The 26149-nt window shown below is 40.3% G+C and overlaps 1 protein-coding gene across 1 annotated transcript in view; it reads right to left on the reverse strand.

Moving 5' to 3' along the window:
• Window positions 1-26149, reverse strand: part of SPATA17 (spermatogenesis associated 17) — a 139359-nt gene that overhangs the window by 108037 nt on the left and 5173 nt on the right. The window contains 4 exon segments of the mRNA XM_053309011.1: window positions 6792-6895; window positions 18160-18210; window positions 20989-21070; window positions 24991-25080. Coding sequence (XP_053164986.1) covers window positions 6792-6895; window positions 18160-18210; window positions 20989-21070; window positions 24991-25080 — 327 coding nt within the window.

Below are 26149 nucleotides of genomic sequence, written 5' to 3' on the forward strand. Positions count from 1 at the left end.
GCGCTCCACTAACCCAGGTTTTGTGGTTGTGTATTGCCGTGCTGCAGCTCGACATCGCAGCAACACATAAGGAGACCCCCAGCCAGGAGGCTGCAAGCAGCCTCCCAGTCTCGGGGTTCTCTCCAGCACTCCAGGGTACGGTTCCTGATGCAGTCAACCAGGACACTAACCAGACCTTGACAGAAACCTTTACCCATCATAAAATGGAATATGCACTACTCCTCTCAGTTTCCCAAAATATTCCTGAATTGTCCCAAGGAGTTTATTCCCTTAAGCAGTCACTGAAAAGCAGTCACCACCTCAGACTGCAGGATCTTTATGGTCCATCTGATGTACACAGGAACATAGGAAGCTGCCCTATACTGAGTCAGACCATTGGTCTATCTAACTCAGTATTCTCTTCACAGACTGGCAGAGGCTTTTCCAAGGTTGCAGGCCTCTCCTAGACATCTAGATGGTGGATTTGCCATCAACAGCTCCCAACAGTTCACTGCATTGACTAACTGGTGGTTAGGGTATGGGGAAGAACATTGGTTGATCCCCATGCAGTAGAGTATTCTCTGGTTGTAAAGATTTTTGGCAATAACAGATTGTCTGGAGATATCAAGTTATGTTAAAAAAACAACAAATAAAGGTTTTATTGAAATAAATCAAAATAGGATAACCTGCACCCTGTACTAAAAGAAACTAGGCAGACAGACTAAATCAGTCTAAATGCTGAGCTAGAGACTCTTAGACACTGAGGTCATTCACACAATCAAAAACTGTGTTCTACCCAGGTTTGGGAACTGTGTGTTTTCCCAATTTTCAGTTGTGTGGAAGCAAGGTAGGAAAAAAAACCTGGGTAACTTCTCCTCCTATCTTGCTTCCACACAATCACTTCTACCCAGGTTTTCCTCTTACCTTGCTTCCACAGAACTGAAAGTTGGGAGCACACACAATTCCCAAACCCAGGTAGAACACAGTTTTTGATTGTGTGAATGACCTCACTGTGTCTGAGGCAACAATGAACTCACAGAACAAGCAAGAGAGTGAGAGTTATACCTGTATTTACCCAAATAGAAGATGACCCCCTTTCAAAAATGGCCAAAAAATAGGTATACTATTTTCCCCAAAGGAAGAGGGCCCTAAATTTAAGATGATCCCTCAATTTTGAATATCAAAGAACTTGGAAAAATCCTAGACTTAGATTCAGGTAAATACAGAATACAGCAGAGAGAAAGAGCCCTGAGAGTAACAATCTACCAATGAGAAATGACTCAAAGCTGAATTCAAAAATAGCAGAAGGAGATCAGCTGAGAGTCCCTTACTCGCTATCTTCACTCCTTTATGCCCCTAGTGGTCAAAAGGAGTCAGCACTGATGGGGCTGAGAACATTTGCACTTTGAAGCTTCACTGCCAACAAGGTATGGAAAGAAGAGATTATGAAAACAGAAATTAGTTAGAATGTTTCAAAATGTAGAAGAGTTCATAGGCTTGGACTGAGTTGGTGCTGAATGAAGGGGATAGGATGATTTGTCATAAGGGAATGCCAGCATGTTTAAGGCCATTCTACAATATTTGTGGGAAAGGTTATGTCAGGCTGCTCAGACTTCTGGAGAACTCATGCTTGTTCCCAACACAAACAAGGCAGGCTTTTCTTTTGCTTGACTGGAAAGTTTATCAAAGATTTGGCAAAGTAGTACAAAGTAAAAATTAGGATATTTTTAGAAGTCAATCTGCATGGTTAATTCCTTTGGATCTCTAAGGAACTCAGGCTCTTGTGTTAAAAGCAGGATAATTATTTTATTTATTACATTTATATCCAGCTCTTCCTCTGAGGAGCTCAGAGCGGTGAACATGGATATTTTTATCCTCACAACAACCCTGTGAGGTAGGTTAGGCTGAGAGATACATGACTGGCCCAGAGTCACCCAGTAAGCTTCATGGCTGAATGGGGATTTGAACTCAGGTCTTCCCGGTCCTAGTCCAGCACTCTAACCACTACGCTATTACTCACAAGGATAGCAGCTCCATGAGATATCCTAGATTTGAGAATGGACAGTGTTCAGTTTCTGACCAGGCTACTTCCTTAGAGATTAGGAAAGGGACAGAACTACACATTACTAATTCCCAAACTCACATTTAACAATGAATTGTGAACACAGGGGTGGGGGTAGGGATGGATTTACAGGGATAATCAATGGGTGGGAGTGTTCCCATGCCCACTGATTCTCCTCTCTAAATGCCTGCCCCTCTGACTGTCCCCCTTTCCACCATTGCTGGCTTATTTCCATCTTAGGAGTTTGGCTTTGGTGAAAAGGGGTAAGAAGAAACCTGCCAAAAGGGGTTGTAGGGGAGAATTTGCAGTTGCGGACATGATTAAGCAGGTTAAGCACCCCCTTCTGCCTGATTCTTCCTTGCAAGCGTCTTCACATTAGTGATATGAGGCAAAACACAGTTGGGAATCCCATGTTTGCTTCGTAACTTGTAGTGCAATCCAAAGAAGCTCCAGTGAGACTTATTTCAAATGAAGCTGAAAGCCATGAGCCATAGCAGGAGGTTTGTGGATAACAGGTTCTAATGAACTCAATCTATTCCTGAAATTAACTCATTTTCTCACTTGATTGCATCATACCTAATGTTGCAAACTATTAAGTAACAGTTAAAACCAACGAATAGCTAAGCAGTAAAAGTAGAAGAGCAACTGAGTACGCTGTAAGTTTCCCTATAGATCAGCTTTATAATGTTTTATTAATGCTGCCAATCTCTATCTCTGAGGCTAGTTTTTAATTTCATGATATCATTTTCTTGTTCATAACCCGGGGCAATTTTTGCATATGGGGCTATAGGTTGCAAGTCTACACGTCTAGCAAGTACATACTCAGCATTTAAATTAATCAAACCAATTTATCTTTGTAAAAGGCCCAGTCTCACTATGAAAACATAATCTTACATGTGTGTTACATAAATATAAGAACAACAACAAAAAATGCTAGCCAGAAACATACTAGCTTGCTGCTCTTCTGCGCTAGTTTAATACGAGTGGCATACAGTATATATCTAAGTGCTATTGTATTTCTATATTCATTTTTTATTGTTGGTGTTAACAATTTTAAAAAAACATGTGCAAATGGCATGATTGTAAATTTACTAATCCTACATAAAGGGTGAATCCTGGTTTGTACATTAACATGAACTAATATTTCTTCAACAGAGTATTCTTTTTCTAGAGTTGCTCAGAAAGGAAGAGTCTGCCAAGCAAGGCTACTCCTGTAACCTCAGCATTATAATGGGGGAAATCATATCTGGTGAGATTCTCACTTTTGTCAAACTCTTGAAAGAACAGAGGCCCTCTAATTGGTTTCCCCTTGGAAACCCTAAGGAAGTAGAGAGGCTCAAGGTACAGAAGAGAAACTGAAACAGAGGGTAGGAATAAATGGGCAGTTTTCACAAAGGATGGATGTAAGAAGTCGTGTTCTCCAGGGGTCTGTACTGAGAGAAGTGCTCTTTAACTTGTTCATAAATGATCTAGAAGTTGGAGTAAACAGCAAAGTGGCCAAATTTGTCGATGACATCAAACTATTTTGGGCAGTGCAATCCAAAACAGATTGTGAGGAGCTCCAAAAGGATCTCTCCAACCTGGAGGGGGGCGGGCAACAAAATGGCAAATGCAGTTCAGTGTAAGCAAGTGTAAAGTGATGCATATTGGGGCAAACCCCCCAAACTTCACATATAGTGAAGTTATAAGTGACTGACCAGGAGAGCGATCTTGGGGTTATGTGGTGGACGCCTCATTGAAAGTGTCAATTCAGTGTGTAACAGCTGTGAAAAGGGCCAATTCCATGTAGGGATCATTAGGAAGGGGATTGAAAACAAAAATGTTTATATTATAATGCCCTTATACAAATCTATGGTGTACTGCATATAGTTCTGGTCACCATTATCTTAAGAAGGACTTTGTAGAACTGGAAAAGGTGCAGAAGAAGGCAACCAAGATTATCAGGCGCCTGGAGCACCTTCCTTATAGAAAGCAAGGCCACAGATTATGGGGCTTTCTAGTTTGGAAAGGACTCTCTGCCATTTTTTTCAAAGCGATGGGTCAATTCCCTGATTTTTGGTGAATTTTTGAAATGTTTATTTAAAAATGGCTAAAAATGTCTTGTTTCAAGTCGGAACTTTACAAAACTCTGTTTGGTCAATGACTGTAAATAAAATTACATTACATTACAAAACCATCTGAAATGGAAGACTCTCCTTGGACCATCATTCCGCCAGCATGTGGAGGAATCCGCCCTTTGTCTTCATGAAAAGGGGCAACAGCATGCCCCTCCCCCCGCTTTTATATTTCCTGAATGGATGGACATACACTTATGAAACTGGCACACAAGAAGTCCACATTGGCAAGACTCTGTGTTATATTTTTCAAGGTTATGGGTAACGCCTCTGATTTTTTGGGAATTTTTAAGGGAGAGAAACCAATAAATAGGCAAAAGGGCTAAAACTGGCTTGTTTTAAGCCAGGACATTACAAAAGATTCTGGATCTGAAGCCCTTTCTAAGACCACCAATCAACCGCCATGTGGAGGAACAAGGACATTCCTTTGATTTTATATTAATTCTTGCTTTCCCCATTGCAGAAGGACACAGTCATTGTAAGTGAAAGTACTTTGCATTTTTCTGTTTTTGTGGTTAGAAATAATTTCTCACTCTCCCTTCAAATTGATTTTTCTTCGATTTCTCCATTCATCTTTATCAGGAAAAATTCTATTCCATTTTACTAATTCTGACATTCTGAAGTATTTCTGAAATTAATTTTGATGTTTCAGAATTAATTTTGACTTTACTGATTTAAAAAACAACATCAAAACACACCATGGGTTTGGATTTTACCAATTTCAGACAATTTCGGATAAAATCTGAATGTTTGAATCTGAATTTGCACAGGCCTATTATCTGGATCTAACAGTCCTTGCCTTAAGAAAATAAGAACAAGCCTGCTGGATCAGGCCCAAGGCCTATCTAGTTGATCATCCTGTTTTACACAGTGACCCACCAGATACCTCTGAGAAGCCCACTGGTAAGAGCTGTGGCACGCCTGTCTCTTGCTGTTGCTCCTCTGCAACTGGTATTCAGAGGCATCTTGCCTCTGAGGCTGGAGGTAGCCTATATACACCAGACAAGTAGCCTTTGATAGAGCTGTACTGCATGAATTTGTACAAACCCCTTTTAAAGCCATCCAAGCTAGGGGCCATGACCACATCCCGTGGCAGAGAATTCCATAAATTATGTGCTATGTGAAAAAGTACTTCCTTTTGTCAGTCCTAAATTTCTTGGCCTTCAGTTTCATGGGATGACCCCTAGTTCCAGTGTTGTGAAAGAGGAAGAAAAATGTATCTGTCTACTCTCTACTCCATTGTCAGGGAATCCTCAAGGCAAAGAACTCCTGGAAAGGGCTCTCCCCACCCAAGACTTGCAGGGATATCCCAGTCAGGCAGGGGAAGAAATATACACCAAAACACCCATATGGAGTCATTGTCACTGGCCCAAGCAGGAAGGTATGGTCTCACTGTCAAAATACAAAGAGGCCTTGCAGGATAGGGAGTGGCTCTTGCAAGATTTAATGACGGAATCTCACAAGACTTACCTCAGCCATCAGGTGCTATATAAGGGAGGACTGGCCAGTGATGAGGGGATAGTTCTAGAGGAGGGCTCGGAGTGGAAGGAGCCTTGGGACTCTGACTGAGCAGTGGGAGTAGCTAGGCTAGGGTGGGGCTGGTGAATGTAACAAGCCCTGTCCTGAAAAGCTCCCTCGGTGAGAAACTCTGAGGCCACTTCAACGTCTTTGCTCAGTGGAAAGCAGATGGCCATATTGAGAGTCTGACATCCATGCATAATTTTATACACCTCAGTCATGTCTCCCAGTAGTTGCCTCTTTTCCAAACTAAAATGCCCCAGAATCTGTAGCCTTGCCTCATAAGGAAGGTGCCCTGATCATCTTGGTTGCTCTTTTCTTCACCTTTTCCCATTCTACAATCTCCTTCTTTAGATATGGTGACCAGAACTGTATGCAGTATTCAAATGTGGTCGCACCACAGATTTGTATAAGGGCATTATAATATTAGCAGTTTTATTTTCAACCCCTTTCCTAATGTTTCCTCTCTCTCCTTCCCCTCTGAACTAGAGCCACAGATAGGCCATAATCACAGTCTTAGGCCTTCTATAAAGTAAAGTTATGCCATTAAGTCAGTGTGGACTCCTGGCAACCACAGAGCCATGTGGTTTTCTTTGGTAGAATACCGGAGGGATTTACCATTGCCATCTCCCATGCAGGATGAGGTGATGCCTTTCAGCATCTTCCTATATCGCTGCTGCCCAATATAGGTGTTTCCCATAGTCTGGGAAACACACCACCGGGGATTCGAAACGGCCTCTTGCTCACTAGGCAAGTTACTTCCCCACTGCACCATTAGGTGGTTAGGCCTCTATACTATTGCATTATTCCTAATCATATAGGAAATCTAGACTATTATCTTCTGCACAGATTCAAGAAGATAAATTTTGTTTTGTTGTATTTATATCAGTTCTGGACTCATTCCAGTGAATTCAACAGAATCATATCTGCATGCATACCAGTATAAACGAGATCATAATTTGGCACCACATGCTTAGACAGGGGGAAAGACTATTTTATATATTGGATAATGGAGGCAATTCTTTCTATAAAGAAATAATTTAATTAGCACCATAAACTATTCAGAAATATTAAAAAAAGAAATTTAAAGTTTTACCACCCAGTTCTTTTATCTTTACCTGACTATCTCATTATTCAAAGAAATAGCTTCCAGGTACTTCTTCAGTGCATAATAATTATGGATATATTTTCGGATGTAATAGCCTCGCCATCTTTTTTGAATCTAGAAGAGGGGAAAGCACATATATTTGCTTCAATGCCTTTTTGCAACAGAGAAAACGTTGTCAAATATTTATATGAAATATCTGGTCTATTTCCTGAGGGATGACACCACTTTAACATCAGGCATGCATATATTTACTTGCCTGCCCATTAATATGGTGGTACAAAAGGTAATATATTAATATAGTAACATGGGTCAAATAATGAAAAAAGAATATTTACAGTAGGCTACAGTAGGCTAAAGTGAGAATGAGCTGGAAATATTTTTGCATAATATTGTACATTAGACAGAGATCAATAATCATGTCAAAGTTATAAGCAAAGTTAATCACAGAACAATGTGTACCATGGCTCTCTGTCTGGAGTTAATGTTTAGCTTCTCTACACGTCAAACTTCACTACACTTTTTATCTTAAGAGCTGGGCTATATTCTGTCATAGAGAAAACAGGTCCCCTCTTCCTGGATTAAACACAAATTTTGAACGGTTCGGCCTCCTGCTGGAAAGGGGCCAAGACTTCCTCTTAACTGGTACTTGTTAATTTAACTAGTTTCAAACTCTGGTTACAAATACCGGTTAAATAGGGAAACTGACTAGTCTTAATTAAAATTAATGTCAGTGGCTGATATCTATCTATCGTTAAATTTTTATACTTCCTTTCATTAAAACAATCTCAAGGTGGTTTGCAAAACATTTAAAACAATGTAAGACAATAAAACAATTACCCAATAAAAATATTTGGAATGTAAATTGGAATGTAAAATGTAATTGGAATGTAAATTGGAATGTAAAAATACACATCTAATTAAAAGTTTATACAAACACAATAAGACCATAAAATACAAAGCAGCAACAACAAAAATAACTCATATAAAAGCCTGGGTAAAAAGCCAAAATTTCACTTGCTTTCTAAAGATTGTGATGGATAAGGAGTGGATGCCCACCGGGAGACCATTCCAAAGTCTAGGAGCAATAACTGAGAAGGCCTGCCCTGCATGCATGACAGCTGATCCTCCCTCATTGTCAGCATGAGGAACAGAGCCCCCTCCAATGACTTCGTCAAGCAGGCAGAAGCCCTTGGGAGCAGGCGATCCCTCAGGTATCTAGGGCCCAAAACATTTCCAGGCTTGATCACAGTTCTATTTATTTTTGAACATACTGTACACACAAAAGGTTGCATTATTAGTTACTGTGAAAAGAAATTAGTAAGTGAATGGTTTTCTTGGTAAATGTGCACAGAGCTGTGGCATTCAGAAAAAGCTCTAGAGAAGGAAAAGTGGAACAATGGCTAGGAAGAGATGTGGGATCATGCACTTCCTATTCTACCATAAGTATAACATTGACACAGGCTGCCATCCAGAACAGCCCTATGGTGGTGCAACAGTGCTGATGTCCAAGGCTCTGCCATCACGTGTGTCATGAAAATATGTCCCTGACAGTCACGTAACCCTGATTGACATACTTTTGTGATGCACAATGGGCTTCAGAGGGAAGGGGAGATAGTTAAAAATAACTCTTTCCCCCAGCGATGGTGCAGCCTTAGTCTAGATGTCAGCACTGTTGCACCAGCATAGTTGGTGTGAAATCCTGTCTCAAGTCCTCTATACCACCCCCCTTTCAGCAAACTGTTCAAACTCATTGTGTGTGAGAGTCATATGGGTGCAACTGTAGAAATCCTATATTCACTACAAAAACACACACACAAACCCACAAACCCAGCAATTTCTGAAGAAAGTGTGTAAGGATGTAAAAACAAACACACACACACACACACGATCAGTGTATAGAGCTGGATGGGGTTCTGCAGGGAGAGCGGGCTTGACCGCTCTCTTGGATTGGAAGAAGATATGTGTAGTTTTAAAGTTGGAGGAAGGAACATCAATAACATGGCTACACTGATGACACCACTCTGATAGCTGAGAATGCAGATGATCTGCAAGCTCTAGTAATGAAAGTCAAGTAGCACCGTGAAAAAAATGGGGCTACGACTAAATGTCAAGAAGACTAAACTAATGACAACGGGTACAGCAACCAGCCACAGAATTGATAATGGACATTGAAGTGGTGGATAGCTTCTGCCTTTTAGGATCGACCATCAACAATCAAGGATCCAGCAGTCAAGAAATATGCCGCAGACTAGCACTTGGTAGGGTTGCAATGAAAGCCTTGGAAAGGATATTTAGATGCCATGATGTGTCTACACCTACAAAGATTATAATCGTTAGGACCATGGTTTTCCTGTGACACTCTATGGATACGAAAGCTGAACTATGAAGTAGCAAGACAGAAAAAGCATTGATGCTTTTGAACTTTGGTGCTGGAGAAGACTTTTGAGGATACCATGGACAGCCAAGAAAACAAACAAATGGATCATAGAACAAATCAAACCAGAATTTTCACTTGAGGCACAAACGACTACAGACACATTATGCAAAAACCCAGCTCCCTCAAGAAGTACATAATGCTGGGAAAAGTTGAAGGAAAGAGAAGAAGAGGGTGACCAGCAGCAAGGTGGATGGACTCAATTATGACAGCAATGAATGCACCACTAGAGACCTTAAAGGCCAAGTTGAAGACAGATCATCCTGGAGAGAATCTATCTATGTGGTCGCCAAGAGTCGACACTGACTTGATGGCACTTAATCAATCAATCAATCATGTCTCCCCTGTTATGATTAACAATCATAATTGTTATGATTAACAATCATAAGCCATTGTTATGATGTATCTGATGTGTGACAAAGTCCTCAAGAGGTTAACTGAATCTCTAGTAGGCTGCCATATAAGGCTGATAATCTACAATAGCCATGATGGCTCACATGTTTTGCAGGCCTGGAATAAAGGCCAGTGATGGTGAGTGAGGCACTTCTAGATATAAGCTACTATATTATGACTGAGGGGGAAAGGGAATATCAAGGGGGACACGAGCAGTTTGAGCACCACTCGTGCCCCTGAGTGCATGTAAACACCCATGATGGGACTGCACAGCAGGGCAACAGTGCTCAGCAGTAAGGGCTCCATGCATAGAGTAACACGACGCTGTAGCAGAGTGTAACAAAGCACAAACTGAGGCTTTGTTAGGTTTATTGAATAAAACTACTAAGGTTTATTACATAACTATTACCAAATCATAAACAACAGTCCTACTACTGAGTGGAAGATCATACTAACAGGAAAATAACAGTATCAAGTGTCCAGAAAGAAATACAAACTGACCAATCAGTCTACAGAACTGATGACTGAACATTTTAAACTCGACCACAAGCCTATACACAGATATACATACATCAGTAACAAGAACAGAGACAATGTATGTGTGTGTGTGTGTGTGTGTGTGTGTGTATATATATATATATATATCCCAACGTTCCCCTTCTCATTGCCTTGTTCCTTAATTTATAAGCCCAATTGCCATCCTACAGCTTTTCTGTTTTCTGGTAACTTTACAAGTGTCCATGTCTTATTCTTATGAAGTGAAGTGAAGTAAATCTCTTCCTTAGCAGCCTGAGGAAAAAGTATCTACATAAGTTGGACTTATACGTAATTGGATATTCCTTTTATTTTATGCCAGTCTATGGATCCAGGCAGGTTCTCCTCTTTTTCCTCAAAGGAGAATCTTTTAGGTGGAATCTCTTTGTTAATCCTATTTGAACATCTCACCTCTAATTGTTGGTCAATCATACTTTCCTGATCAGATCTCTCCGCAAGATTAATATTGACGATTACTTCTTTATTTTGACATTGTAATTCAGTTTCTTTATCTTTCGGAAAAACTAAGTCACAATTAGAAATTGTATGGACACTTGATTTCTGTTTCTCATCAAAGTAAGCAACACTGCACAACTTGATAGTGTCTGTAGCAGGGTCGAGTATTCTATAATTTTTACTGCCCAATTTACATCCCACAAAAATTACTTCCTTGAGTCTACAATCCAATTTTCTTCTCTGCTCCTCAGGGATGTACGTGCATGCTTTACTGGGTTTTCTTCCATTCCACAATTCAAAAGGAGTTAAATCTTTGATTTTGGTAGATAATCTATTTTGTAGATAAGTTGCTGTCTTAATAGCTTCCCCCCATTACTTGTTTTTCAGTCCTGCGTCAAGTAGCATGCTTCTGCACATTTCAAGAAAAGACCTATTTTTCCTCTCAGATATTCCATTTTGTTCTGGAGTATAAGGAATGGTTCTTTCATCCTTAATTCCCTGTTCCTTTAAATACTGCTCAATGTCGTTTCTGCAATATTCACTGCCACTGTCAGCATGCAAAGTCATAGATTTCTTCCCAAATCTGTTAGTGACTCTACTCACATACTAAGTTTCATAAATATTCACTTTTGTCCTTCAGCAAATATATTATATACATAGCAAGAAAAATCATCAATAAAAGTCAGAAAACACAAATTTCTCCCTGGTGTCTTCACTGGGAAGGGACCACAAACAAGCCCAAGACTTCACTGTACTGAATTTCCTTGTTTGAAGAGTATGTATTTCTGATAGTATTCTCTTTAACACACTCAGTGCAACTGTTTTCAAACTTGCATGGCTTCATTTTTATATCTCTCGTCAACTGCTCCTCTTCCAGTTCAAAGATGCTGCAATGACCCATCCTATGATGCCATAAGGTTATGCAGTCCTTGTGTTCAGTCACTTGCTACATTTGCCAACTCTCTTCTACAACTCTCTTCTACATGAAGCTCTTCATCTTTTAACATAGCTTTAAGTAATAATTCTCCTTCTTTAAATACAAAATAATGATTTCTTCTAAAAAATAATTCTGCAGCTCCTTTTTGTAGCTGTTTTGACACTAAATAAACTATTCTGCAAACATGGCATCTGGAATGCATAATAGACATCTGGAATGCTTACTGTACTTCATTTATTTCACCTGCTCCAACATTACATTTTAGAACTGTGCCTTTTCCATCTGCAAAAATTGACTGACCATTTATCATATTAATGTCTGAGAAATCTTGAAAATCATTAAGGAAATGTGAAGTTGCTCCACTGTCTACAAATATCTTGTTTTTACTCTGGTTTGTATTAATTCTGCAAATAATTTCCCTTGCAGTACACACCTTTCTGTTATTCACCACCTCTTGCCACTATGCTGGTGCCCGCACTGGCCACTCCTGATTCACAGCTTTTCTTTACGTTCATTTTTATGTGCAGAAGTCTGTTTATTAAAAAATCCACTTTTCTGAGATTTATCCTTATCTTTCTTTGAAATTGCTTATCTGTTCTGCTAGGACATGTACTCTTTAAATGTGAAGTACTTCCACACACAAAATATTTGGACTGCTTCTTCCCTTTCTGTTTGTTCTCTCAGATCAAACTCCAAAAAACGTTCTTGTACAAAAATTAGTCACATTATTATTATTATTATATTTATATCCCGCTCTTCCTCCAAGGAGCCCAGAGCGGTGTACTACATACTTGAGTTTCTCTTTCACAACAACCCTGTGAAGTAAGTTAGGCTGAGAGAGAAGTGACTGGCCCAGAGTCACCCAGCTAGTTTCATGGCTAAATGGTTCTTTATTTATTCTTTATTATTTATTAAAATATTCTTTATTTGCAGGAAGTAAATACTTACGTAATGCTTAGGCAAAGTATTTAGCAAGAGCCCAGTTTGGGCTGGTTCAGGTAATCTTATCTCTTGCTCTTTTAATTCTTTCAACACTCCAAAGAAAGAGCCTATGTGCTCCTGTAACTTTTATCCTTCTTTGAATCTTTTGTTGCACAACTTTAGCATAAGAGAGACTTGACTGGTCACAATTTTCTGTTGAAAAACCTCCTTCAATCTCTTCCACATTTCTCTTGCATTTTTCTTATCTTCTATATGATATAGTATATCAATTTATCACTTACAGTTAAAGAGATATGTCCCATGTCCTGCATGTTCGTAGCATCCCATGCCTACTGCTCTCTTCCACTCTCTAATGGTCTCTATTCTTCTTCCAGTCCAAGACAGTCCAAGAATATTTAGCCACATCTTTACTTTAAATGACCAACTTCTATAGTTTGTATCACTCAGCATCTCTACAGCTGGCTGTATCTTTGTAGACCCGAAAGTAGCCATTTCTTGTTCATAAATGTCTTGTTGCCTATTTTATTATTTCCAGGACTCTGGGTCATAATCCCATGTAGTGGAGTGTAACAGAATGGGAACTGAGGCTTGTTAGGTTTATTGAACAAAGTTACTAAGCTTTATTACTTACCAAATAATAAACAACAATCCTAATCTGAGTGAAAGTTCATCCTAACAGGAAAATAAGCGTCCAGTAAGAAATGGAAGTAAACAAGCTGACTAATCAGCCTGCTGAACTGATGACTGACATGAACATTCTAAATTCTACCACAAGCCTATATACAGATATACATACAATACATCAATGGCAAGAACAAAGACAATGTATATACACATAAATCCAAACAGACACAACACCCATTATTTCCAATGGGCATCATGTCATGCAATTCTGTGCATACAGTCCCTGCCTCTGAGTGCTGCTGCCCTGTGGCACAGCCCCTTGGCAGGTGTTCTATCGCTAACCAGACACTCAGCCCTGCATGAGCTGCTGCTATGAGTAGAGGAAACTGTCCAGTCAGTAACTGTGCCCTTGTATAGTGCTCACATGCAGGCTGTGGCATACCCCCTGCCTCTCCTGCCATTTTCCAGCATCAAGCAATAAGGGTGGGATTTCTCCTTCCCCCTTGAATGCCACACAGCAACTGTGAGTGGTTCCATGAGTGATCCATGTCATCAACTTCCACTGACAAAAGGTAAACAGTGTGTGTATTTATGTTTTAAGAGACTGGTGTGTATATGTGTTTAATGCTATTACATACTAAATTTATCAGAGACTTTCGCATATCTGTATTATTCCAAATGGGGCGCACATTTTCACTACTGTTTTTCCTGATATATTCTTGATTTGATTTACCTTGTATGCCCCCTCTACCATCTATTCTTGATGCTGAAAAGTTCTAATCTTCTCAGTCTCCCCTTGTACAACAGATGTCCCCTATGCCTGATATTTTTTCTGGTACTTCCCAATATGTTACAAAAATCTGGTTTTTCCCCCTGAATATGTTACAAAATACAATACAGTATTTCAATTACTACACCTTATAATTCCAAGGTGATTATTTACACACTCCTACAGAAGATAAGTGTGTATGCCCTTCAAAGTAATTAGCAACTTTCAATGGTGATTGGTACCAAACAATTATTGTCATTGATCAGTACCAAACAGATAATTTTAAACAAAGTCATTGTGTGCTCAGCAGATTACAGCTTGTTAACGGGCAAGTTCTAAATGACCTCTTAAGCTAGTCAAATCAATGATGCATATTCCTCATTAAGTAACATCAAAATGTAAGTGGTCTTATAAATAATGTTTATTTTAAGCACTAAAACAAATGGCAAAACCTTGATATATCAAAAGCCATCTGCTCACACCAAGATTTTTTTTTAAATGGGGATTACCTTTGTTGTTGAAAATTCATAGCAACCCTTAAACCTGCCCAATGAAAAAGATTAATATATCACAACCCACTAATATAAAAATAAATCTGATATAAGGAAAATTATGCATTACAATAATTGCTTTCTTTATGTTTTTTCATGTTCCAAAGGTGAGAGTTCGACAGTAATGGGTCAGATATAATTAAGGGACAGCTTTAAAGAACATATTATGATTCAGAATTCATTACACTAACAACGGTGCTTTTAATTTCTGCCTGAACCCTATTCAAAAATGATTTCCCAAAGTTGAAGGAAAATCACATGTGTACATTAGAGCTGAGGTAAGCAGCTAAGGCCTCTAAGAGTCACATCAGGCCTACTAAAGTTTTTTGCACAAACAAAGCGTTTTTCCTCTTTCCCCTTGAAGCAATCAGCCTATGGAAAAGATGCAGCTAGGATTTTTCTGGAGTTAGACTGAATAACATCCAAGCATCATAGCACTAATTGTGATTCTTCTCCACCTTATATCAAATATACCAACATTAGGAAGATTATGCATTTCAGTGGTGGGAATGTTGGAGCTTGTATTGCTCTCTTTGCTTGGTACTAGAATGTTTAGAGGTTCTTCATACCCAGGCATCTATACATCCACTTCCACATCCACCAGTGCTGAGTGTCTCCAGCCCTCTGGCAAGCAGGACACTCATCAACACGTGGATCTCCTCCATAGAGGTCCCATTTTGAACGCTTTTTTTTTTAGAAGGTTAGAAACAGCAGGAATCATTTCTGAGCAGTAGGAGAGGGCTCCCACTGTTTTCTACCATCTCCATATCCCAGTGCAAATAACAGAAGATCTGCATCTCTCCTAAGACTGATGTCTGTGTGCCAGAAAAGGATTTGAAGGAAGATAAGGGATTAGTGGCAACCAGTGTTCTAACAAGGATTCCCAGATGTTGTTGACTACAACTCCCAGAATTCTCAGCCAAAGGCCATTGTAGCTGGGGATGCTGGGTTGTAGTGAACAACATCTGGGAATTGGTTAGAGGGAACACTGGTGGCGACCAGAAATAATGGCTGGCTAGTGAGCTAAGCCTAAATTTTGGGATCCCTGTCTATACTGCATACTGATTTGGCTTTATCCAGCTTTTATTCTCCATGTCTGTCTGCTGAGTCAGTCAGGTTTGACATGCAGGAGTTTGACATGCAGGAGTTTTCTGCAGGCAGAGAAAGGAGTACTCCTCTAATTTTCATCCTCTTCCTCCTTGGAATGGTTCTGTACTCTCATGGAAGGTGTACATGTGAAAGACAGGAAGATGGTGAAAGTGGGATGACATGCATGTGAGTTCTTCTTGTGGTTCATATAGACAAAAGCCTACCCAGTTGCACATGTGCACAACAGTTTTCTACTGCATATGTGACTTTTTGACAACATCCCATCAGGGAGTTGGGGCAGCATACTCTGGTCAGATTATCTATCTATTACATTTCTAGACTGGCCCATCCAAAGGCTCTAGGTGGTGCACAACTAGTTTACAGAACATAAAACAAACACCATTTAAAATGTACTGCTTAAAACAATATAAAAAGTGGTAGGCCGCATTGCCCCAAGCAGCTTGTCTACGTTCTCAGGCATCACAGAATCAAACTGATCCAATCTAATACTGCAAGAGGGATTGCTGGACACCACCTTAATAGATTCTGCAAAAACAGTGGAGTCCAAGTCACCCTGAATACAAGAGATCTGGTCCACAAAGAAACCATTGAAAGCATCATAGCAGAACAAAGTCTTCAGGGACTGGTTTGAAATAGCAGGAACCTGAATCAAATTCCTCACAACTGAGGACAGTTCTGCTGAACATGAACCTGCAGAAGCAATGCATGCAGACCAGAACTGGTTTTTTGCTGCATGCACTGCTTCCGCATAAAACTTCAAATGGGCTCTATGCTTTGTCCTGTCAATTTTGAGCCAAGTTCTCCTCCACTTGTGCTCCAGTTGCCTACCTTGCTGCTTCAGACCCCGCAACTCCTCTGAGGTTACCAAAGGGCCACTTTTAAAGCAGATCAGAAGGGATGCTTATTAAGCGATCGCGTATACTGCCCTGGTGAGTTCCCTATTCCAGGTTCCCACCAGGGAATCAACAGAATCACTGGCAGGACCAACATTAAAACCCTCCAAGGCTTTTTGGAATCCTACTGGGTCCAGCAGCCATTTCAGGCGGACCATCTTAATAGGTCCTCCACCCCTGCAGGGCTGCGCTGTGGCTGTGAAACCAAACTTAACCAGGTAGTGGTCCGTCCATGACAACGGGGAAACCACAGGATCCTCCACCCACAGAACACCTGCCTGATCTGAACAGAAGACCAAATTGAGTGTGTGGCCAACAACATGAGTTGGTCCTGAAACTAGTTGGGATAGGCCCATAGTTGTCATGGTTGCTATGAACTCCTGAGCCACACCAGTCAAGCCAGCCCCAAAGTAGATATTGAAGTCCCCCAGCACTAAAAGTCTGGGTGACTCTAACACCAACTCCAAGACTAGCTCCGTCTGCTCAGCTGCGAGTCAGTAGGGCAGCGGGGTGGACGGTACACCAACAGAATCCCCAATCTATCCCTAGTTCCCAGCCTCAGAAATACACACTCAATATAAGTCAGCCGACTCACAGGGGCCCTGCAAGGGAGATGGTATTCTTATGGACCACAGCCACTTCACTCACATATACATCCTCCCACTTCTCCTAGCCTGCTCCACAACAGAGTAGCTTGATGGAAGAAGCTGGGCCCAAATTGGGCCACTAGCCTCCCCCATCCAGGTCTCATTTATACAAGCCAGGTCGGCTCCCTCATCCATGATCAAGTCATGGATGATTTCAGTCTTATTCTGAACCAACCAACAGCTATTCGACTTGTTTGAGGAGAGGAGGGAGCAGATGACCTGACAACAATAATATTTTCTCCTTCTGTACTCCTTGAACAGATCAGCAGTGCAAACTTCAAAGATCTCATCAACACAGCACAAGTACACCCAGGCTGCTAGAAGAGGCTTTGTAGTGCCAGGAACCATGCATGCAGGACTCATGCAGCACTTCATCCAGCTATGGACAGATGGGGAGAAGCTTGCTGCTGTGCATGTATATCCCTAGCTGGAGGAGGGCAAAAATTAAATGTGTTTAATGTTTGGTCTGAGGTACATGACGTAGCAACCTAGCTGAAGCTCAGCAGGTCTGACCCCTGCTAACTGAGCAAAGAGGCACCTTTCAAAGTGGTAATTATCTTATACTTGGAGAGAACACCTGCCCCTATCCAATCCCAGAATACCATCCCACCAGCAGCAGTTGTCTTTCTAGATTGTGAGCGCTTTTGAGACAGGGATCCATCAATGTACCCTGCTTTAAGAACTTGTGTTGAAAAGTGGTATATAAAGTGGTATATAATACTTGGATATGGAGAAGGAGGTGGTGGTCGGTTTGATCCATGCCTGGATGGGAGGCTGCCTAGGAACACTAGGCATGCCATCATGGAAGAAAGGTGGCATATAAATAAATAATATTATCACCAGCTATAGCAAAGAGATAAGGAATTTTGAAAGAGATAAAGAATTTACACATCAATATCTTAAATCTAATGTTGAAATGCAACTTGGATTACTTAGTGTAACTTTAAATTTGTAACTATATACCATTTCCTCACTTTACCATTAGCATATCAATCAAGTTTATATTATTCTGGGTTGCTCATTTTATTAAAAGCAAATTCAGAGCACAATTGACTTTTCATTTGTTTAACAAGTGAAGAAATATTTACCCTGACAGCCATTTCATTGTAGAAATTCATCTTCATAATAAAATATGCTGTCTGTGAATCAAAGGGGGTGGGGGGAGAGATGGCATACATTTCAGTTACACAAAGACAGTACTCCTATTTTTACATATAAAAGATAAGAATCTTTATACATAATACATAATAAGAGTTCTAGGCTTAGAGAGAATAAAATCAAACTTTGTATTGAAAAGATAGGCTTCCTAATACATAATGCAGGCTTAACCAGAAAAATCTATGGTAGTCAAACTAGCAGCTAATGGAGATATATGATCATAAAATGCTCTCCGCTGAGTTTGATAATCAATGGTGCTCTACTGAGAGTAGAATAACAAAGCAGAAATATTCACAAGTGCTGGTGACACGTAGTATTGTATGATTTATTCACTGGGGTTCTTTTAACCAAAACTCACAGAAACATAAAAGGAATTCATATTTCAAGACGTCTGGTTTAATGAAAAATTCAAAGAAATGCTGTCTTCAGTCGAAATCGTTCAAGGATATGGATGCGGTGATGGAGCAAAATTGTGCCTTCCAACCATCTGTACTAAATGTTATGTACTTAGTTGCCTCCTGAGTAATCCTTGGGAATTTTGTTTCATTTAATATTCATTCTAACATCATAAAATCATAAATACAATGATAACATGTTACAGTGAATCCCCTGATATAGAAAACATTTCCTGGTTCCCTTCCAATAAAGAAGAATCCCGCTCTTAGTGAAAGAATCTCCTGTTAGAGCAAACACTCACTTGGCAGGATAGGTTATTTTAATGGATACATCACTTTACACTAAGCTTTCACATCTGTTCCGCCCTCTAATTACAAATGCAAAATGAACATAATTCACAACTGTATCATAAAAAGTAAAATAAGTACTTCCAAGGCAGAAGACGTCCTTTATTTAGCATAACATGCAGGCTTGAAGAGGGGGAGGTTTAACTACAAATCAAAGGGAAAAGTACTTTCCCCCTGATCTGCAGTTCCCTGCTCTTTTGCTCCTCCTCCCTGGCAAAGAGGAATTCACTGTAAAAGGGTTTCACTGTAATTAGTGTTATTTGAATTGCCTAGTCTGATCCAAAGCAAATTGTCTGTGGAGAGCAGCAGGACTGGATTATTTATCAACAGTCTGGGCAATTAAGAAACAGTTGGCTGCAATATGTTATTTACAAATGAACACAATGATGCTACTTCATTTTAAATTCGCTTTCTTCATTACATTAGGCGAGGCATAATTCCTTCAGTTTAATTAAAGGGGCTTTTAAAATGCTCACTTTAATATTATATTGCTTCCTTAATAATATAACCAGGAAGAATAACAGAGATGGGACAGGGTTGTTATTTGTTTTCTAAATGCAACACGAAAGAATTCTGATTTTTTTAAAGCTAGAAAAACCTCCTTTCCGACTCCCTAGAGCCACTGACAGGAGCAAAAGAACCTTCTTTTGACACAGGGAATCCTGAGCAAACCTTCTCTCCTCCTTCCAGGACAGAGACCCTACATGGCTTCTTCCTGTCTCTATTCACTACCTCAAAAGTTCTGAACTACCACATTTCAAACTGCCTGAGTAGGGAGTGGAGTGTTGTGGATCGGAGGTGGGCATTTCTGCAATTCACATGCTAATGCCTGAAAAGGTGTACAATACTGATGGGGGGGACCTTTTAAAAAAGAAATAAGAGAAAGTAAGAGTTGTTTTACAGCAGTTGAAGAGCCAACAGACTCCAATAATGCCCAGAACTGTCACCTAAGAACAGCCCTGCTGGATCAGGCCCAAGACCTATCTAGTCCAGCATCCTGTTTCACACAGTGGCCTACCTCTGCAGCTTTTAGCACCAGAATGCCAATAAGTGGACTTCCCTGCTGACATTGCTTCATCTCTATAAAGTTATATATCTTGATGTATTTGGAGCAAGAAAGGCAACACAAATTCCAAGGAAGTGGTTTGCATGGAGAGTAGGCTCCTGGCTGCACCCAGCCACTTGCCATCGTCAGCCTTGTAGTCTCCTGGAGTTCTTTGTGTTGCAGTTAATGGAAAAACAGCAGTAGGGCTTCTGCCTCAGGCAACTCCTAACTCTCCTCTGCTCCAGAAAAGGAGGAACAGCATGAATCCCCATTCACTTATTTCTCTGCCATGAAGGATGTTTAGCTTTCCAAAAATATTAGGCAAGAGTGTGGTGGAACAGGTAACCAATTCCTTGAAGAACCCTGTACCTCCCAACTTTGCCATATCAGTCAACTGTAAAAATTCAAGAAAAAATATTGTATAGTTGTGTAATATCAATAGAAAATTTTTGTTTCTTGGAGTCCTTCGAACAGGAGGTTTTATGGGATTAAAATGTTTAAAAATTTTCAGGTGCAACTATATCTAAGGTTGGTACTGTGAGCTGCCATTATTCAATCAGCAATACTCTTGTCCAGTTTAGATAGTGGAAAATATTTTTTTTTAAGCTTCACTGAGGCTAAGGACCTACCCTGTCAGTTCCCTAGACTGTGGTGAAAGCCTTCTTTCACCGTTTTTTTTTAAAGCAACAGACCCAGTAAGACAGTCATCAGTCTAGATACATAAGATGATCCAATCTGCTTTATTTGATTGTATTTTATTTCATTTCATTTTAATCCTGAACATTTATGCCCAGCCAAAATGTACATTTGAAAGCTTACAAAATTTTAACATTTTAAACATCTTATGTTAACATTTAACATGTTAACATTTTAAAGAACTACTAGGCCCAATAAAAGAGATTTCACCCACTTTATATCTGTATGCAGTGTTATCAAACACAACAATTTTCAGTTACAAATTGAGTTTTTACCTCCACCATTTTTCTGAATTTTTTTCTTCCTTGATAACCCCGCCACCATTTCTGGATAAAAACCATCATTTTGTTCAGAAACCTAAAACAAAATATCTTTATAAGAAAATAGTACCATGTGTGCATTAATTGCCTTTCTTTCATAATGGCAAAGTATCCATCAGTTTCATTGATTGGGGAGCAGCCAAGATAGCAATGGGATGGCATTGATGAACATTAGATTTTCATTATTCAGTTTCATTTTAACTGTTAACTTGTTTTAATTGTTTCTATCTTGTTGTAAACCGCCCTGAGCCATTTTGGAAGGGCAGTATATAAATCAAATAAATACATATATACATAATTTAGATTTTCTTATTTAGTGCTGGTAACTGCAGAATCTGAAAAGTCCACTCCCGTAACTTTTAGAGAAACTTGCATCCAAAATATGAGATGACAAGAGAACGAAAATCTTGATGGTTTCATTAGATTTTCGTACAACAAATGGCACCAACTGGAAGTTGAAACTATATTTCACTACTCAAGTGTTGCCTGGAGCATTTATCCCTTCCACAGAGAATTTAGATACGGAAGAGGTTGTAAAGAGTTAACTTTTTTTGTCTTAGTGCCAGCTTCTGACAATAACATGTTAGCAAAATTATAATAAAAACTGTAACTACCCTCTGCCACCTTATGTTTGTCCAAACACTGAGGCATGGAAAGTATTACCAACTGCACCCAGGCATAATACTACTTGGTAGCTGGAGTCCAATGAACAAAGGATAGATCTTAGACAGAGGAGACCTGTGCTGATAAAGTCACCATGGACTCTTGGGTAAGCTACTTTCTTTCAGCTTAATTTTATCATCTGTAAAATTAGAATAATAGTGATCTATTTCACAAGATTACTATAAAGAGAAGAGACACAGCTCAGTGGTAGAGCATGTGATTTGTATGCAGAAGGTTCCAGGTTCAACCGCTGGCATCTCCAGGTAGGGCTGGAAAAGATCCATGCCTGAAACCCTGGAGAACATCTTCCAGTTAATTTAGAGTACTGAAAGACCTGTGTGCCCTGAGTGAAAGGCAAGAAAGGAGGTGTCCAGGCCAGGGAGCTCTTGCCCTCAGCTCCTGAAAGACCATCAAGCAGCCTGAGACAAGACTGCTTTGTAAATCTTATGTAACTTGTTCATTTATTTGTAGTTAATCGCTTTGGGTGCCTTAGTCAAGGCAGAAAAGTGGTATAAAATGCAACAAATAAATAAACAGAATATTCCATTAGCAACTCAGTATTTTATTATTATTATATTATTATTTTACACAGTCAGACAGGTGTTATTGACTGGTTTGTTTTATCCAGACATCGAGTCCTTCCCAAGGACCTGGGATGCCAGAATTTTATTGTCAATGTTGTTGCTGTTGTTATAGATATCGGCACAGAATATAGGCTGTTCCCAGTAAAGCTGCTTTTTGTAATTGGCTGATGGTGATTTCTGTGGCCCCTATGGTGTTGAGGTGCTCTTTCAAAATAATTTCAAAAGTCCTTTTTCAAAATAAACTTAACCATCAAGGGAAAACTATTTGATTTACATACACAGATAAGTGCTTGATCTCAGGGGGCAGCATCCAGACTAAGATTCATATGAATGGAAGGCATTCTGCTTATGAAAGAGGAGGGAGGAATGATTTTAACTCACTGCTTTTCCTTCTTCAATCTCCTGTGCCCCCTGAAAAGATGTCTGTGAAGGCTAGGGACCCTTAGGAGCAGATGGGTGGGCACAGGGGGGCTGCTGAGGGAGGAGCGGGTCAGTGTAAATCAACCTTCCTTCCTTGCACAAATCTTAGTCTGGATTTTGCCTAGAGTATTTAAATTCGTTCCACCAGCTTATTATGCCTAATCATTTTTAAGAAAACAATTTTCCAAAAGAGTTGATGCAAGATCTATTAGTAAGCCTTTAAAAAATTTTAAAAAGGAGGATTTGTGTGTTAATTTGTGCAGAAAGCAAGATAGTAGTTTTCAAGCACAACCGAACAAGAAAGTTTCAATCACATCAGTTGACTTGGCAAAATGGTAAATAATTGAAAACACAGGTTAAAATATAGTAAGGCCGTCGTCCAGAGGTTATGCCAACAAATAAGTCCCACTGGCTGACATCCTGACTAACAAAATGCGCAGGTAAGGAGACACTGTGGGGATGCGCTAGGAGCCAGCATGCAACTACCCCAGTCTTCTAACTTGCATACTGTTGAGGCAGAGGACAAAAGACCCTCAGCAATGTGTTTTCAATCCTGCAGAGCACCAGTGATGTAATCACAAATTTAGAAGTGAATGCACTCCATGACAGCCGCCATAGCCACACCCACCCAGACAGCCACGCTCTATGGCCACATCTACCCACACCCCCACTTAGAATGATGTAATAATTTGGGGGTTTCTATTCCAAGAAGTCTAGAATAGTTTCTTAATTCTACAGAGCTTGAATCTCATGTGTTTATTCACCCAGAAAAGCAGTCTGGATTGTCCTTTTAACAGAAAACAGGAAGAATAGCAATAGAATCAGTTGTAGTCATCAACACTCAGTTATGTAACTGTAGTGATGTGAAGGATTTGAGGGAAGACTAGGCTTCCCTTAGAGAAACTGCTGGGAGGGTGGGACTTTCCTAATAAGGGGGAAATTCCAGAAAAATCAAAACAGAAGGACCAATCCAGAGGACTGTGGGAACTACACTCACAGCCACCAGAAGGAGAAGAGAAGGCTTTGTTCTTTTGTTTGTTCTGTCCCAAGAGTGCCCTGAGGGAACAGCTGGCTGGGAAGCTGCTGGGGAAATGGGAAGGCCACAGCCAGGAAACTGGAGACAGCAGGAAGATCCCTGCCTGTGAGTAATAAGATAGGGACCAGTTCAGTTAGATGCATGAGGGAAGCTATTTTCCTTTATTGTATTGCTTGAATCTGAGTTGCACGGTTAATGAAAACTCTCTTTGCCACTTTACACTCCCCACCACCACCATGAATCTTATATGGAGAGAGTAGTTTACCCCATATTAAAATAAAGTGGATGGTTGCAGCCTACTGTGAATCCCTTACAGTCAAGGATACACCCCAGTGAACTCCGCCCCCCGCCCCCCCCCATTAGGAGCTATGACAATAACAAACAATTGGAATAGCAAGAGCAGCAGATTATTTCAATTTAGAAGACAAAGGGCTTTGCATCCCTGCTGAGAACCTGGAGGGAGAAAGGTACCGATACTGTGTCCCTGCCTATTCCTGCAGCACAACACCACCGCAGAGTACTTCCAAAGCACGAGCAGCGCTGAGAAGTCTTAGCCTTCTGGCACAAATGCACACACATGGAAGAACTGGGTGAGTCATGTGTGGACTCCTGGCATGTCCTTGCAGAGCCACTTCGTATGCAGAGCTTCACTGGTCAGGATGTCACTACACGCAGTTTAAGGACCAGTAGTCACTTGGCCCTTCCCTCCAAGAACAGTGTCAATTTACAGCCATTCTACCTCACTAAAGCAGAGGAAGAGGTTGAAGAGGCAGGCCCTGTCCATCCAAGATGCTGAAGGATGAAGAAAGTTGCAGGGATTCAAATTCCATATGATTTTGTTTTGTAAACCATCTTGCACACTTTTTAAAAAACAAGGTGAAGTAAAATATATTCTAAATAAATAAATAATGGTTAATGAATAATGGATAATTACCTAAATAAAGAGCCACCTAATGGCGCAGCAGGGAAGTAACTTGCCTAGGGAGCAAGAGGCTGCTGGTTTGAATTCCCGCTGGTATGTTTCCCAGACTATGGGGAACACCTATAGCAGTGATATAGGAAGATGCTGAAAGGCATCATCTCATACTGCATGGGAGATGACAATGATAAACCCCTCCTGTATTCTACCAAAGAAAACCACAGGGCTCTGTGGTCGCCAGGAGTCAACACCAACTCGACAGCACAACTTTACTTTACTTTACATAAATCAATTGTGAGTAAAAATGTTTAGGATTACAAGGCAAAACAAGTTACCTGATATATGCCCGGACTTTGCATCCTCGAAACCAACTCTGAATTTTTACAGCAGCATAATGTTCTGTCTTTCGAAATTCATCTACACATCTGAAAATGCAAGAGATGACTTTCACAATTTACGTTTTGCTCCATTATGTTTAAGATCAGCACAATAAGAGTCATTCATTTCTTTGAATACGTTCACTATCCTTTACTGTATTAACCATATGCCCCACTCTTTCTCCAAGGAACTCAGAGTGACATTTTAGCCTCACAACTCAGTGAGGATGCCTGGTGATGTTTCCTAAAGATCATTGTGCGTAACACCAGATTGTCCCAATTTATTTATAAAATACAGGGATCGGGACCATAACCACAAAATAGCTGCAAAGTCCAGTGGGGAGAAGTCCCAATGCTTCTCTATAATCATTGTCATGCAGGATGTCTCCTGTACTTTACAGACCACTGTGCAAGATCATTCCAATCCATTTAGAAGAACAGGGCAATTGTTTGGGAATTAAGGCCATGAGGAAGGGAGCTGTAGGCAAGGTATCCCCACATTCTTTGGAAGAGTCTCTCTATATGTTCTGACAGCCAATCAGGACCTCCTAATTTTCAGGACCCCAAAACATACCAACAAATTAAATACTGCTATGCACTCCCCACTTCTGCTACCAATGAGAAGTTCCAGGTATGGTGGTACCAGGTTTAGTTTCCTTTGGACCTGAAAGCACTAAAGACTGGGTGTCTTTGTATGATTTGTTTTATTAAGAAATATACAAGCAGAGAATAAGTGGAGGTGGACAGGCATTCCTATAGGGCAGCAGATCCACACAGAGACCATGAACCACAAGGTGTTTCACCTTCATCCAACTCACAGCTCTCTTGGCTTGGCTTTGCCTGTTCCAACAGCCAGAGTCCTGTTTCTCAAGGTCAAAGTAAACATTACAGAGATTTCCCTGATTGTGAACCTCTGCAGTCCCCCATCCCCTTAAAGAAGTCAGGGCCCAAATTCAGACTGGGAGCACAGTGCGGGTGTGTGTGTGTGTGTGTGTGTGTGTGTGTGTGTGTGTGTGTGTGTGTGTGAAACCTTTGCCCCACCAATTAACTGATGTGAATGCCCCCACGCCACCAGCTGCTGTTTGCCCTGCTAGTAAATTAGCAAATGTTCCCTAAC

Source organism: Hemicordylus capensis, chromosome 1 (assembly GCF_027244095.1).
Source record: "Hemicordylus capensis ecotype Gifberg chromosome 1, rHemCap1.1.pri, whole genome shotgun sequence".
NCBI classification, from domain to species: domain Eukaryota; kingdom Metazoa; phylum Chordata; class Lepidosauria; order Squamata; family Cordylidae; genus Hemicordylus; species Hemicordylus capensis.